General features: G+C 43.1%; 1 protein-coding gene across 1 annotated transcript; it reads right to left on the reverse strand.

Moving 5' to 3' along the window:
• Positions 1-9,730: 9,730 nt before the first annotated feature.
• LOC124654096 lies at positions 9,731-16,564 on the reverse strand. Its single transcript, XM_047193124.1, has 7 exons — positions 16,164-16,564; positions 15,987-16,066; positions 12,987-13,047; positions 11,756-11,813; positions 10,963-11,020; positions 10,806-10,878; positions 9,731-10,002 (listed from the first exon to the last, which is right to left on the reverse strand). Exons 1-7 carry the CDS (start codon positions 16,521-16,523, stop codon positions 9,910-9,912), a joined length of 783 nt encoding a protein of 260 aa, XP_047049080.1. The 5' UTR covers positions 16,524-16,564; the 3' UTR covers positions 9,731-9,909.
• Between the last annotated feature and the right edge of the window lie 269 nt (positions 16,565-16,833).

Here is a 16,833-nt window from a genome sequence, read left to right on the forward strand (position 1 = left end):
AGGCCTCGTGCAACCAACCAAATGCATCGAAGCCAGCCGCTTTAAAAGTCATGTAGGTACAAGCTGCGTATTTTCTTTGTCTAGAAAAGTATAATGCATCTACTTCTGCTGATCCATGAAACTTGTTGATACACCCAAATTTAAACAAAGTTAAGAAAAATTTCATGGGACGAATGGAGTACAACGGATTCTAATGACGGAGTCTAAAACCTAATGCTCACATTAATATGTGATGGCATTGGGATGGCATCTTTAGAATGGAAAATATAGTATTTCTTAAGCTCCAAACGATCATCAAATTCAAGAGAAGACACCATTCTCTTTATCCTTTGTGTTCTCCAACTCAATACAACTTACACATGGCACCTCTAAGAAAATTTCAAGATCACATCGTTGCATTTGTCCTTACAGTTACAAACTCGAAAAGGCCGACATCACATCGATGTATATGTCCTTACAGTTACTCACTCCAATCTCATGTATATTTTGGACTGGCTTCTGAACAGGTAACCATGCCAGGATAACTTCCATAATTAAGTTGAATCTAGAATAAAGACAATTGCTATTTTAAACCTGACTAGTTGAGTGCCCGTGCGTTGCTACGGCCCCACAAATGTATTAGTAACATATACAAAGATTCATGTGTATAAAAAGAGGATAGCCACATAATATTTTTAAGAAAAATACAATTATTTGCTTAATAGTTTTTAGATACAAGCTATACTTTGATATAATATGCATACAAAGAAAAAAAACATGCCAATTCACTCGTATCTAGAGACAACTTTAAGTAATAACTTTTCTATTCATTTTCCTACTATCAAGAAGCTCATATGGCGTTGTTAGGCCTAGGAGTCATCCTGTTATGCTCCTTCTCCGTCATGTCGGTAGATCTTGCCATTTTACGTTCATTGGAGTCGCTTGGTTGTCTCCACACTTGTCCTAACGTCGCTTAAAATAAAATTTGTCTCTGCGCCGGCACCTCGGTTCAATGCTATAGTACCCCCAAAGAAATTAGAAACATACTTATCGAATGGCATTCAATCTTATGAGCATGACTAAAATTGGCAGTTGAGTTACTTTGTCTCTAGAAGTTGTTATTTTGGCGTGAAAGGGGTCAGTAATGCTAATCATAATCCAGTCCGCCTGCATGCACTCCAGATGGTTTTTCTCTGAAAAATTTAGACCACTCACCCATGTATCTTCATAGATTAAAATGAAGGTCCTCCAGAGACAGGCGTTGTTCTGCGTGGTTAGCTTTATTTCGTTAAGTGCACCATCATCTGCACATAGAAATAATCGTAATAACAATCTCTTTAGAAATAGCACAGCATGCAGAAGCTCCAGACTCGATGTACACTATAAGAGTGACACTAATATGTTCAGGCAGCAGCGATCGGCATACCTTCTTCATATTGGGAAGAATTGTGAACGATCCATGTACTTGAAGACACATGGACTTTTACCGGGGAGGCCAACGGAACTTATTCCACCAAGTGAGTTATGCAGCACACTTTGCGGCTAATACGAAGTGCAAGGCAGCCGATTCAATCTGCAGAACGTGGGCTCCTCTCAAAAATATTTTTTTTCTGTTCGGCTTCTGCACCAAAAAGAATCTGGACTGCAGTCGGGTTGCAGAAATGAGGACTCCCACATTCAGTATGTGTGTTTTGCAACACTGGTAGTGAGAAAATTTAGCATCTATTTATCAGATGCGCGGTCATGCACATTATATGGTGCTCGGTTCTGAATTGGGAAGGACTATCTCAGATAAAACTTGGTACCAATTATTCTCGATATTCTCAGCAAAAAAAAATTGAAGACTACAGGGCAGCACGAGGAAGAGATTCAACTCTATCTACATGTTGATCCTAACTTGCAGCGGCAGTAATGTTTGCTATGTTTGCTGCCTAAAGCGTCATTATTTTTGTAGTCAAACATTATATACACTATAAAAGTTGATCAATTTAGGGCACTAAGATTAGCTGAGGCACTGTAGATGTGTAATTTTCCTTCAATTTGCTTCAGCCACTTCCTGACGCGTGTCCCTAAATTTGGTCAATTAACCACGTTGTTTGTGGGTTTTCCCTTTTTTCTGGGCAGGGTGGTTACCGGTTACCGGTTCGTGCCGTTTATTCCCTTCGTATCTTGCAAGTTGTTCCGGTCACTTTAGATTTATTGCGCGATTGACTACGCCAAGATTCATCTAGATATTCACCGCTTCCTATTCTTCTCATTTATTTTCTTGCCACGTGCATCTCTCCCATGTCCAAAATTCCCCCACGTCTTTGGCCCTCCTCGAGGACCATGGCGGCCTGGATGCAAGGCTGAAGACGCCATGCGTGTCGATTTCGCCGCCGGAGCGGAGGACGGTAATGGAGAAGGCCATCCGGAGGGCGACCCAGCAGGGGTCGTGGCCGTCGATGCCCTGGTGCAGCCACACCCGGACCCGCCCTCACCGGAGCGAGCGGGACAGGCCGATGAGGAGCAGCGCGAGGATGGGGCGAGATGCCATCCGAGCAGATCGTAGCCTCGCTGCTCGCTGCTCCATCACAAGGTGTGCCACCCGACTCCAACTCCCCCACCCAGGTTTCTCATATTCCTCACCCGCATGAATAAATCCTCTTCTTGTGAGCAATTGGAGCACTTCATACGGACAGCTCTATATCTTGGTGTTAGTCTAACCGCCAATCCACTCATGGGTAGAATATATTGAGCCCTGATGTGGCTCTATATCTTGGTATTGGTCTTTTTTTGGGGGGTAACCTCAGGTCTTGGTTAGAAGAAAGGAGGAGGTCCGCATAGACATGAATCAAGATAGTGTATAATGCCATAACTATGTTGATTACAGATTAGCCTGCTGTTCCAGAGTAAGTTTTTTTTTGAATAGTAGCCACAATAAGTTCAGACATTTGGTATTTTCAAATTGCATAGGGGTCATGTAAGGATAGGACTAACTTATGAAAAATTGTAGTTACCATGGTATAGATTAAAGGAACAATCAATTTATATACCACTAAACATTACATATGACATATGACTTTTAGAAGAGCGTATGAACTAGACATGAGTTTCTAAACAAGAAAATATCTTTCCAACTACTACTCAACTTTGCCCTTTTGCAGTTCAAGATCAGACAGATACATTGTGGTTTAATTGTAGTTTCATCTACTAATTTGGTGGTAACATGATATCAAGGAGTAGTTGTAAATAATTTTGATTTCACAGGGAGGCTACATACAGATATATGTTAATACCTGAAAATTGTTCCAGTGCTCAAGGAGATGTACCTACCTGTTGTTTGGTGTATCGGTTTGTCATTTTCAGCCCATCACATTTCTACATATCAAGTTAGTGTACCAGTTGATATCTTTAATATGCAGAATTCTGCACAATTATTTTGGGTGTGATATCACTCTTTGATCTGCTCTTAATACATTATCAGATGACAGTTGGAATCGTTTCCTCAAATTTCACTAAGCAATCTCAAAGTTTTCTTTTATTTTTGCTGATAGAATTGATAAGCTTTTTCATTGATGCACCAAATTTAAATCCTATTGAGCTTTTGATGTTGTTTATCCCCTGACTGCGAGCATATATGACATTTTTATTGCGTTGGCACTCATGAGTGATTTGTTGTCTTACAGGTTAAGGGTAGCCTACTAATATTAATTATATTGTCGCATCTTCAGAGAAGCTATCAGCAGCATACTTCATTGTCAGTGCGAAGAGAGGGCCGTCCAACGACTTCGAGATGTTGATTCCTTCGGTGTTGAGGTAATCTCTATCTATATAGCTTATTTCAATGCGATTGTTCATTATATATACTGCAAATTTACTCAACTGAATCTCACTCTTTTAGTTCACATTCGAGTACTTTCTCTGCAATATTCCAGACTGAGATTGCTCTTACAAGTCCACTTCGAAATTTATTGAAATATTGTCTTTGTTGTTTGATTTTTCAGAGATGGTTGGAGTTAGGGGGGCGTCCAAATTATTCACCATGTTTTCCTTTGTAACTTTGCAATTTTGAACATGCCTTTATTGCAAGGGAACACCATGTCAACTACGGTTAGATGGTCACACAAAACAGTTGCAATTGCAGCTTCATTATTAGCGAGCTAGGCTAATATGAGCTTTGGCAAACTTACAGGTATGTATGGAGTGATGAGGAGACAGGGAGGGTGCCGAAACTGGTTTTACTCGGTTCTTAGAACTGAGGATACTTCCATGTTTCATAACTTGCCATTAATGGTTATCTACCTATTTTTTTACTTGCAGCTATGTTTTTGAGGAATCATTCGACGCGTTTGCGAGATTGTATGGTTCGTTGTTACCAGCTATGTTGTTGAACTATACTTTATAATTGTCTATTTTCCATACCGTTTGCCTTGCTATTTTAATTCTATAATTATTTGTTTCATGTAGACATGAAGTGATGAACAATAGTTGATCACTTGAAATGCCTATCTTCGTACAGTACCTTGCTATTTTTGTTCTGCAATCATGTATTTCACATACAGATGAAATAAACTTGATCACTTCAAGTTTCTATCTACGATATGTGGCCTTGCTGTTTTAGTTCCCTGATGATCTCACGTGATGCATCAAATAGAAGACATAAGGGATAGCAAGTTTGCTACACATACCTTGAAAATAGTAATGCACGTTACCTGTGGACTTAATGGTGCATTTTGATTCCTGCCTGTTGCCTAGCACTTTCCTTCATTTTATTTGCGAAAATTGTTTATCCTCTGACAATCGTTCACTCTTCGGCAATTGTTGCAGCTAAGTCATCCCAATGATTTATGTGTTCGCAACAAGCTTGCAAGAGTCCCAACTCTCGGTTGAAGGAACTCAGCAACAGAGTCAGATTTTCCTAGCCACTACAATATGTAAGTGTCCTTTTTCTGATGGTGGAATTATTGTTCTTATTGTACTTCCCAGGCTTGCATACACTAAGTAGATCATTCTCTTCATATGACGCCCGATTTTTTTTTCGTGTACTCTCTCTCTGTACGTGGGAAAGGGGCTTCTTATGCCTGAGTAAATGGCTCTGACATAGCCCTATACGAAGATATATTTTGAAGTTGATGTGCATTTTTTTCCAAGCCTTATGCTCTGTGTTCTCTAATTTTGTACCTCGGGGTTTTCTTTTCTCTGCATTGAAGTAATGGTACTATTTTGGAGCCTTATTTTGAAGTAATGGCTAAGGTATGCATTGAATAATAACCAGTTGTGTAGTCACTATTCACAGACTACAAGAATATCAGGTTTCTTGGTGCAATTTAGATTAAAAAACATCTATTTTACTTCATAGCCGTTTAGTAAAAGTGTTCTGCCATTACTGCTTAGTGTATGTTGTGAAGTAGAGTACTACTGCTAGGCTGTTTTTTGGTTGGTAAACTAGCCTATTATGACATTTAGCTTTAGCTTTGTTTCTGTAACTCATTGCAGATCACCTTGACTGCCTTCGCCCTTCACAGGGATGATTGTTCTCTCATGGTACCATTTGCCTAAATACCGAATCAGTAACTCCATACAGAGCTATATATAACTATTCCGATCCTACCTGCGGTGTTAACAATGCTTTCTGCATCGTGGCCAGGCTTTTGGTTCCAGTAAACATCAGCTGATGTAAATGGCTCGTGGGTTGACAAGCTAAACACGAAAGATTCAGAGCTCAAGCCACTTGATGCATTTGGTTCCCATGTAGGGGGCATTTCGCCACATTTTCGTTTTGTGTACATCTCTAGGCGTCGACCGGAAAACTATCTTCTCCGTACATCTCTCACTGCATTGTATTCTCCTGTGTATCTGCGCTGAACCAGTGTATAAAAATTTAGCTTTCCTGGTTCCCATTTTAGTTCTACTTTCCCGTTGTTAGTAAGAGTTTGTATGACCACTCACGCTAGGGCTCAACTGAATAGAACTGCTTTTCACTATTGTTATCTCTATGTTCTGAAACTATCTGGCTGTTGCCTGGCTATATAAGCCTACAGATTGCAAGCAAAAAAACTGTAGTGCGCAAACTACACGGACAACAAGATACCCGTGTTTTAAAAGTAATATTTTTCCAAATCTAAATCTCTCACATCTATACTATTAGTTGTCCTACTTTAACCTCTCTAGTTTACAGTTTTTTTTTTGCGAAACCTCTGGTTTACAGTTATTAATTAACGATGCGAACAAATATTTTTCAGCAGAATGGCCAAACTAACGGGCTGTGTCAGCGTGCTATGGTTGAGAAAGGGAGCATACCGACGGCTGACAGCCGAATCAATTTTTGCTCTTGCTCATCCTCAGGGGTTTGCAGTTTCTCGCTTCTATTTCCTCACTGTATAGTTCCACTCACACCGCAACACCGCCCTCAATCCCACTTGAATTTCTTTGGCACAGAAACTTTGATTAAAATCTACCAAGTATACCACACAAACAGGGCTCTTCAGAGTTCAAACACTGCAGGAAAAGTAACATACCCGTCGCTGATAGGGCAATCGATTCTCGCTTTTGCTCATCCTTAGACAGTTACAGGCTTACAGCTCCACAGTTCTTCAGGGCACGCCCAGCCTCTCTTTCCACTCCTATTTCTTCAGCACGGCAATTCTCACTCAAATCTACGCAATTGCTACAACAAATAATATCGCCGCTACTGAGACATTGGAGACAGAAGAAACATACCAACGGCTGGATCCATGCATGGTTGATCTTACCCATCCTCAAGTAGCTATAGTTTCTCTCTTTTCTCTTCTCGCTGCACCCTCCCGCTAACGCCCATCGCGCCGTGCAAACGGGCTCTAGCACCTCTCAACGGCGCCCATGCTGAGTTGCTGACAGAGATGGGCCTTCGCGCCTGCAGAATAGACGGCGAGACATCTGCAAGGAATACAAGTCCAGCATCGCCTGCCACCGCCACTACCACCTTCGTCCCCCACCCCCTGCATCTTCCGCGCGAAGACCATTTCTTTTCTCTGGATTCCTCAGTTTTCTCTTCTCTGTTCTTTTCGTCCTTGCCTCTGAGTCATTAAGAATAGAAAATGTTATTATAATTACCTACATGTGGGAAAGGGCCGCACCAACTTCCGTGACCCGTCAAGCCCATCTTCAACCAATATTTGAAGACTACTTCTACTACGGAAAGTTGATAGAAATATGGTCAATGCCACGCAAACACAATTATGTCTTCACATATAAATTTTACGCAAACATTTAACTGAACAACGTTCTCAACAGATATAGGACCACGGGCGCGGCGTGCCGCCGCGCCTATGCCTCCTAGTGTAAAGATAAATGCATGCAAATATGCATATGTATAGAAAAGGTAGCAACATAATTCAACATCATGTGCATATAAAGCAAGGACCCAATTAATTAGTATCTCTTATTACTCCCTTTACATGCTTAGAATATATATTTGAATTCTAGCCAGGTTGCGCTATTTTGATGAGCCATTTAAGTAGAATGAATACCTGTGTAATTTCAATGCATATTGCCCCGATAGTTCCCTAAACAACATTCGGCTGATTTTCTCATAATAGGAACAAAAAATTCCATTCTACAGATTCACATCTAGCACGTTGTTTTCTTTGCCCTATCCCTCAACTCTAGTTCTACCTTCATTTGTTTCCCTTCAGGATCTCTCCAGATGTACTTGGGCGCCGATATGGAAAATGGCAGAGCATGAATAAAATGATATTTTGGTTCTTAGATATCATCAAAGTCAATGATCTAAGGGGTGTGTCGTCCTCGGCTCCCCCTCCTTGGTGATAAATAGGAACTTCTCAGATTTGCGGTCCTAGTCCATATGATGAAAAGCAAATAGTAGGATCGTATGACCGGCAGCAAAGACACGTGCCAGTTTGAGGTCCTCGACCATGCATCTTGTTAACTCCTCATAGCATTTGATTCACATCAGACCTAATGAATTTACACACAAAAAATAGAGCCATTGCATGTATTCAGCGTGCAAATCTTCAGAAGAATTTCAATTTCTCATGAAAAGGATGCTGATATCTTCAAAAGAAAAAAGTGGGGATGACACTGATTGATCTGTCTAGGAGTATCAAAGCACACTGACCACCATCCAATCCAGTAAATTAACATCTTAAATCATTTACCACCGAGCAACAGATCACCATCACTTCATATAGATACTTGCAGTGAACATATTGTACTGCAATCGTTAACCAAATAGTTGTGCAATTACAAAATTGATGACAAAGCAGAGCGGAAAAAACAACTGATTTCCACCATAATTTGTTTGGATCCATATGCCATTTTAAAGGGGTCAAGATATAGATACATATATTGTCAACGCATTGGTCGTGCTCGCGGCAGCGATCGTCGAGGTCATCGCAAGGATCCCCCTCATCGCATCCGCTTCACTCGAAGGGAAGAGCGGCAGAGGCTGGGAGTTGTGCACGAGCACCTTGTTGGGACGTTGCACGGTGAAGACCGTTCGACGGTCAGAGGCAGAGGCATCGCGAGAGCTCTGGCGGCCAGTTGGGAAGACCAACATAGGTTGGTCCTGCGCAGGTCCTTCGGCGGACAGTAGGGTTCTTCAAGGCAGGATTCATGATGTGCCGGCAGTCCCCGATCAGGCATGGCGGCAGTGTTATTCCAGGGCGGCGGCAGCAATGGGTAGGGCGACGGCGATGTCAACAGTGGGACTCCGGACTTGACGAGGGGTAGTTGACAATGTGCGGATCTTGGAAAGAGGTGGAGGTATATGCTGTGGGATTAGAAAGGGCGATTAATTAGCCCTTTACCTCTGCGCGTGTAATCCCTGAATTCTTGGGTTTGAATGATCCTATTTTAAATCTTGCTTTTTGTGTCTGTACCTGATCGTTGATGATTAGCAAATGGATGTAGAGAAAGGAAATGATATTATGGCTATGCATGTTCTTTTGGAAAGTAAGAAGATTTTGATAGCGTTTAATTTTTTTTGGCAAGTATTTCAATGCCCGTGCTGGATTGATTGATACGATGGAAAAAGGACAATTAAAAAATAATGAAAATAGGTGAATTCTCCTTCACCAAACGTGTTGTATGACGTACGACCAACTGGAAAAAAGACAATTGATTGATTGATGTGCCGGCAGTCCCCGATCAGGCATGGCGGCAGTGTTATTCCAGGGCGGCGGCAGCAATGGGTAGGGGGCGACGGCGATGTCAACAGTGGCACTCCAGACTTGACGAGGGGTAGTTGACAATGTGTGGATCTTGGAAAGAGGTGGAGGTATATGCTGTGGGATTAGAAAGGGCGATTAATTAGCCCTTTAGCTCTGCGCGTGTAATCCCTGAATTCTTGGGTTTGAATGATCCTATTTTAAATCTTGCTTTTTGTGTCTGTACCTGATCGTTGATGATTAGCAAATGGATGTAGAGAAAGGAAATGTTATTATGGCTATGCATGTTCTTTTGAAAAGTGAGAAGATTTTGATAGCGTTCAATTTTTTTGGCAAGTATTTCAATGCCCGTGCTGGATTGATTCATACGATGGAAAAAAGGACAATTAAAAAATAATGAAAATAGGTGAATTCTCCTTCACCAAAGGTGTTGTATGACGTACGACCAACTGAAATATAATAGTAAAGATATGGCTTCGCCTAAATGTTGAAATCTAAACTGAATCTGCAATTATGATCACCACAATTCTATACAATTCTATACCTGATATTGCCTCGTGTAAATGTTGCAATAGGATTCATTTTGATCACAAGAAAGGATATTTCTACGCAACATGCCGTAAAATAAATATGTTTTATCAACTTCAATCTGATGGCTATCATCAAAAAGGTGAAGTTGCTTAGAATGAGTATTGTGCTGAACTGGGTGTCACCTTTAGAATAAAATGGGAAAACTCTACTTAACATGCTGCAACACCGCAGATCTAATGTAAATGGAAAATCACGCCAGAGACATAGATATAGCAGCTGAACGCAAATTCACGCCATCCGCCTCCCACCTCGTCTCTGGAGCAGTAGCAGCAGCAATATATGTCTGTCATCACAGGGACAATGCATGTCAAATAGTGCAATGCAAACACGACGAAAAACCCAAAAATTAACAAGAACATATTTGCTTCCTTTGAAAAAACAAGATATAACTTGTCTTCACAAGCCAGAACAGATTATTCCGACAAGATCTAGCTATAACATTCTTTCAAAAGAACATATCAATATTTTGTGCACTTCTTATTTTTGTTAGTCATGGATTTCTTATACTGGGTACTGCAACAATTATTTTGCTTTACATAGCCTCCATCCATGGCAGTCCAGTAAAATAGAAAGAAAGGAGCGCAACCAGGGAACTTTGTTCGTTAGACAGCAAAATCAAGCAGAATGTTCACATACTAACCACAAACAAAGAAAACTGGCCGAGTAAACTGACAATATCTAACCCAAAACAAAAAAAATCATATGTTATAGCATCCCAGAGTCACAACAGATCATGATTACTGTCGTCAGCCATCAACCATATCATTAGTCATGCAATCGCATATACATCCAAAACATAGGTGCCAGCTGACCAAGTATAAAAAAATGAATTGTCTACATTAAACAGTTAATTGATTATTTCAATGTTATTGGTGCATGTGACATCAAAGAATTAATGCTTGGGGACATTACCAGGATAACTTTTCAGAATCTAGAATGCTGTCGTAAGGATCAAGAAAATAGCAAAACAAAACATAACGAGAAAAGAACACAGATCTCTTACTACAAAGTTGCATGATGTAAAGCAAGAAACTTTAGCATGCCTTTTATGTCCAGAAATACAAATAGAAAGTGAAAAGCAGATACCTTCCCACTATCAACGGTAGTCATTAGAGCAACATGTTGTTTGTCAAAACGAAACTCATAGAAGTAGTATGTCCTGCAAAACGTTTTCCCATAAAAAAATGAAACTACATGAGCTGTTGCCTATTGTAATATTCCCTTGAAAGTTAACAGAAATAACCTAATATCCTCCTGATCCTTTACTTTAATTGTTCGAGCTGAGTATATTTTTGCACCACCTATGAAATAAAAAAACCATTATTACCAAACTGGGACATGCTAAGATATTCACTTCATAATTTATTTTACAAATTTTGCAAGTGTAAGGAACAATCTTGTGAACCAAAGTTTTTAAATTCATATTTTCAGTAAGGAACACAACTATGTTATGAAAAATGTTGCATTAACAAATCACAAAATCATATAATGACAAAGATCTAAAAAAAAAAAAGCACAATGTCAAACAGAAGACAAAATATAAGAGTGTAACCACATTTCAGAACTCACCGGAGCAGTTAGCTCTGCTATTCATGTTAGCTACTTAATTTTTAGAGCTTTGGTGCACAGTATGCTAAAACTTAATATTGCACCAGCAATCCAGCACTATTATGATAATTAATCAATTTCAACTGTAAACTTAATATCACACATGTAGAGTTACACCCCACAATGAACCAAGGCCAGCATTACTTAGGTGTCATGTTGGATGCTGCCAAAGTCCACTTGCAGTTCATTTTGTCAAGTCTAGTTCAAATTTTGGGGCCAAATTTTGTACTAGAGATCACAAAATGAATTCTAAGTGGCATTTTGGTGGGATCTCACTTGCGTATCTAAGCATTACATTGTTCTTGTATGTACTATAAGCTTTTTTAAATACACTATCAGATATCTGAAAGCTGTAAATACTTTGTGCCATAGGCACAATTCTATTTACAAAAATGGTGCAGTTTTCAAGTTAAGACGGCAGAAATCACCAGGTACAAACAACTTTGATGCCTCCTTGAGAGTGCCCAACTCCGTTATATCTTTGGCCTGGGAAAATATATCAGTGTAAGAGCATGATGGCTTTCTATTTCCGTAATATCTTAAAAGTGCAGCCCTTCCATATAAGGATATAGTAACAAAGAACAGCATAATCAACAGTAACACAGTTAGCATCTGTCAGTAAAAGACGTTTAACCCACAATTTGTTTCATATATGCATACAAGAATGTTATGACTATATCTATGCCCCTTTGTTGTCAAATACTTTCATTTCCGTATGTTATCAATTGTTAATATTCACTCTAGCTGGTTGTCATGTGGAGCCACCACTACTGCTGCTGTGACAAAGAACAAGAGGAGCCGACAGTTAAGGTTCTGTGATAAACCATATTATTTCTCTAATTTCATTCGTTATCAACTTAGAAGATTTACTTCACAGTTATACAATAAGTTGGTTAGTCATGCCTGACACTGAACCCCCACCCATCAATCCACCCGAAAAATAGGAAAAAAGAGGTAAACATATTTTACGTGAGTCAACATATAACTTGTGGGTCAAGTCAGGGTGTTGTCCTACAACAAGGGCCAGAATGTTGTCCTATATAAAGGGGCAGAATATTGCCAGAGCCAGCCGCAACGTGCAACAATTACGCTCTACAGTCTACACCACCAACCTACCACAGTTACCCTGTCCAGAATTTCTCTCGGGACAGCTTGGCACCAATCATTTGGAACCAGACTTTGTATCACCATGTGCGAGAAGATCTCTGAGAAGATAGACAGGATAATCTACAAGACAGTCTAGGCGGACATGGAGTAAAAGGATATGCTCAAGGCCTCAAGCGATATTCTCAATCTCAAGAAGACAATGCAACACTAGTGCCAACCCCTTGGGAATTTGTCCAGTGACACTAGTGCGTACAATACTGAATACTCTACTTTCAGTTGGGAGTCATGATCAGTAATGCCCAGCGCATGTACGTTGTGACAAACATGAGAATGTAAGCTCCGTTTTTGAGAATAGTCCTATAAATGCACAAACAGAGACACATGCAGTCAAAGATTTGAAATCACAATTGATTCTCCCGTCCAAATATGCTATACGCCACTATTTTACTGTTAGACAGGAGCAATGTTGTAGTGTTGCACATATAAACAAATACTATGCAAAGTATGAGCAACAGAAGTAGATTATGAAAAATGGCAAGTTCTTCCACAGACCTCTAGGAATGTGATCTTGAGCTGATTCGATGGCTTGATTACCACGCTTACAAGTTCTGACCTGTAAAGGCAAAACAACTAGCGGTGAATTCAGCAGATCAACAGATCACAACCGATAAATCTTTGAAATAGCCACTAAACATTAGATTTGAAACAAATTACCCACCAAGGACATCAACTAAGAGCATCTCCACCGGCGGCCCCGATAGCTATTTGGGGGCCGGCGCTGTTTTTGGGCTCACACCGGCGCACCCCAAAAAGCACCGGCGCGGGTTCAAGCCCAATAGAGGCGTCACCAACCCCGTGTCGGCCCCTTCGCAAAGGGCATGAATCGAGCGCGCCTCGTGCCACGGCGGATTTCGTGGGTGGGGCCGCCTTGGCAGTGCCAGAAGGCGACGGGTCACATTAAAAACGACGCGCGCGAAGCTGGTCGTCAGCGTCAATAGCTTCGCTTGGAAACCGAGGCGGCGACGAGGACGGTGGCCAAGCGACGTCCACCCCCCCCCCCCACGCGCCTTCAATGCACGTCTGCAGCCCTTAAAAACCCGTCGGCACGTTGTTCTTCTCCCCATCGTCCAACCCTAGCCGCCGCCACCAATCTCAGCCGCCACCGACACATCCACCACCACCTCGCGATGGCGTACAATGATGAGGCCTGCGGCAGCGGGCACCCGTCGTTGCAGCTGAGCCTCCATGAGGCCGATGTCCTCTATTGGCAGCGCATCCCGGTGCCATTGAAGTTCAAGCTGCCGCACGGTTGGCATCTTTCCAATGCCGGATATGCCGTGCCGCCTATGCGCGCGCTCATCGCCGACCGAACGAAGCCAGCCGAGCAACACGCAAAACAGCCCAGCGTGGCCACGGCCTTTCTAAGACGCGCGCGACATCGAGCTCGCGCGTTCGGCCGGTCGCGATGCCGGCCGCTTCAACCGCATTGGCCACCGGGCCTGGTGGCACGGACGCGATGTCGATGCGACGCTAGCGGAGTACGGCTACCGCCCGCGCATCCACGGCGTCGACCCCATGCGCGTGCCGCTCTACTAACCCCCAGGCGCAAAGCATGGCGCCTCCGGCGCCACCGCTGCAGAGACCGCCAACAAGGACAGCGTCGGGCCTCTCGCGCTCTGGCTCGTCGAGCACCGGTGGCCGCACGTGCTCAACCGCGTATCCTCCTTCGGGTGGCGTCGTCATCCAAGACGGCCTGCGGCGCATGGCTTCCGCTCCGGCTCGGAGGACACCGAGATCGCTTACACGCCACCGCCCCAAGGAGGACGCCGCTCACTCACCACCGCCTCCGTCGGCGAAGAAGAAATGGTGGGAGATGGAGGCGCAAGCGCAGGCGGCCTTCCGTGGCGGCGACGACCCAGAGGAGTTCCCGGGACATCACCTCATCGTCGGCCGGTCCGTCGAGGAAGACTAACGACAGATCACGCTCAACCGGCGCGAGTCGGAGGTGTGGTCCACCATGGACCACTGCGAGAACTTCGTCGACCTCGCCGGTCCTTCGCTGGTGCCAAAGGAGGACGACGACACTGGTCCTTCAACTTCTCCGACGAGGACGGCGATGCTACGGACAACCTCGACTACAGCGCCTTCCGGGGGCGCCGCTAGTTTATTTTTTAAAGTATTTAGTTTAAATTCGAATCACTTTTGTATAAACTAGTCTAAATTCGTATGAATTTTGTTGTTTGTAACGTTTTTATATTTTTTATTTTTTGGGGGGCTGCCGTATGGGGGCGCCGGTGTGGGAACAGCATCCCCAAATGGAGGATGTTGTGCCAGCTCCCCTGCCGGCGCTTATTTGGGGGCCGCAGGTGGAGATGCTCTAATTTCCCCATACCTCTTCGATCTATTCTACACTGGAGACATTGTGGCTTTAGATCCTCACGCTGCCATCACCCCATGAAATTACAGGAGCATTGCGTATTTAGTAAATCAACAATCGATTTTGTTGGTGCCAACACACGTGGTATTTATGATTAACTTGCTCTCTTCCGCTCGCATGCTTTCAGTGCTGCCGCTTCTGTGACCAGCCCCAATGCACAAAGAGCATCGGTTGGTGCGATATGATCAAGAGCTGGACGTGTGCTCCTATTCAGCACGGGTAAGCAGCTGGATGCATTCATCCATACAGGCGCAGATACGGTCCAACAGAGTTTAACACGTTTGTACAACCAAACTTCAGTTGAGTGGATTGTAAGGGATGTTATACATATAATTCAATGCACACCTTTTCTTTGTCACCAAAGGTTTATTTCCGTTGACCATTTTATGCCCTTTCTTATTATGTAATATCTTTGTCTCCATCTGAATGAAAGAATGCCTTAGTTATATCAAAGTGTTTTTGCCTAATTTCTCTGAATTTTCTGTTCTATGTTAGTTATTTATTCTATCTATATTACTAGGATTTAGCTAGATATAATTTTCTTTGTTGAATTGTTAGTCCTGCAATATGAAATCAATATTTTCATATATTGACATCTCCAAGCCATTATTAATTTATGAAATTTATTTTTTTTTGTGAATGAATTTGTGAAATTTCAAAGTAACATATTCTTTTGCCAAAAAATTTGAAACCACCCAAAGCCTCTTGGCACGATATCCATAATCTTTCCGCATGGCAGTAAGCTTTGTCTATAATAACTTAGTTATGTTCAGATTCATATAACTATATAACAGAATATGAAAAATAATATACTCTACAGATTATTTGACGTTATGCGTCAATTAACAATTGGTAGAGGGAGCATATGCACCCGGGAGCCGAATTAAATTTCCGATAATATATTCACCATATGAAAATTATAATAATGAAAGATGGTGCCCGCGCAAGTATGCTAGTTTGAGTAAAGGCAGCACTAAAATAGTCCATGTTGTCCTGCGGTTACCTCCTTAATTTGTCTAACAAAGATGTGCCTAAAATTATTCCCTAAAATGTAAACATTTGTAAATGATATAGGTCTGTAGGTCGTCAAGTCGAAATTGGTCTTACTTACCTACCTATCTGGAGATGCGAACCGAGCTGCGTATGCCCTGATCTTGGCCTTGTCACCATAGTAGGTCATCGCGGCGTTGAAATCCTGAAATGTAGTCGAAATTAAATCTAGAGTTCCGCCCCAAAATTGCTAAGGAAACCCGAACTTGGGGGAAGAAGTGGAAATGAGGCCGGTCACCCACCTCGGGCTCTAAGATGTCGTCGAAGGCCGGCGGCACGCGGATGGAGAAGCCGCTGCCGTAGTACTGCGACCACGACCTCGTGCTCGCGATGCCGCCCAAAAACGGGGCGGCTCCGCCGTTCAGAGAGGGAGGTGTCGGTGAGGGTGCCAGCGAAGGGGGTGCCTCCTCGGCCGCAGCAGCGACGACGCGGCTCATTGCGGCGGAGGCGGAGGCGGAGGCGGCGGCGCCGGCGACGGCGGTGTGGATGGTGAAGTCGCGGCGTGAGGCAGCGCAGCGGGTGAGCAGGCGCGCGGGGCTTGGGTTGTGGTGCAGTAGCGGTGGTTTTGGATGGGGAGGCGACGGGAGGAAGGCGGGGGCCATGGCGCCACGCCGACGCCGAGGACGGTCTATCCGTGACGAGAGTGAACGCACGCCCAAAAACCACTCTCTCACCTCCTATGTACCTCCACCAGACATATCTAATTCGAAACGTTGTCCCGCCTTCCGCGTTAACTTTCCACTCCACTCACCTCATCGCCCAAAAACCACTCTCTCACCTCCTATGTACATCCACCTGCCATGGCCGACATTCCTCCATCCCACCTCCATCGCGGAAGCCCCTCGTCGTGCGCAATCAGTTCGTATAGGAGCATTGAGCAGCGAACCAGATCAAGAGGCTGGGTACAGCAAG

This window comes from Lolium rigidum, chromosome 5 (assembly GCF_022539505.1).
Source record: "Lolium rigidum isolate FL_2022 chromosome 5, APGP_CSIRO_Lrig_0.1, whole genome shotgun sequence".
Lineage (NCBI taxonomy): Eukaryota > Viridiplantae > Streptophyta > Magnoliopsida > Poales > Poaceae > Lolium > Lolium rigidum.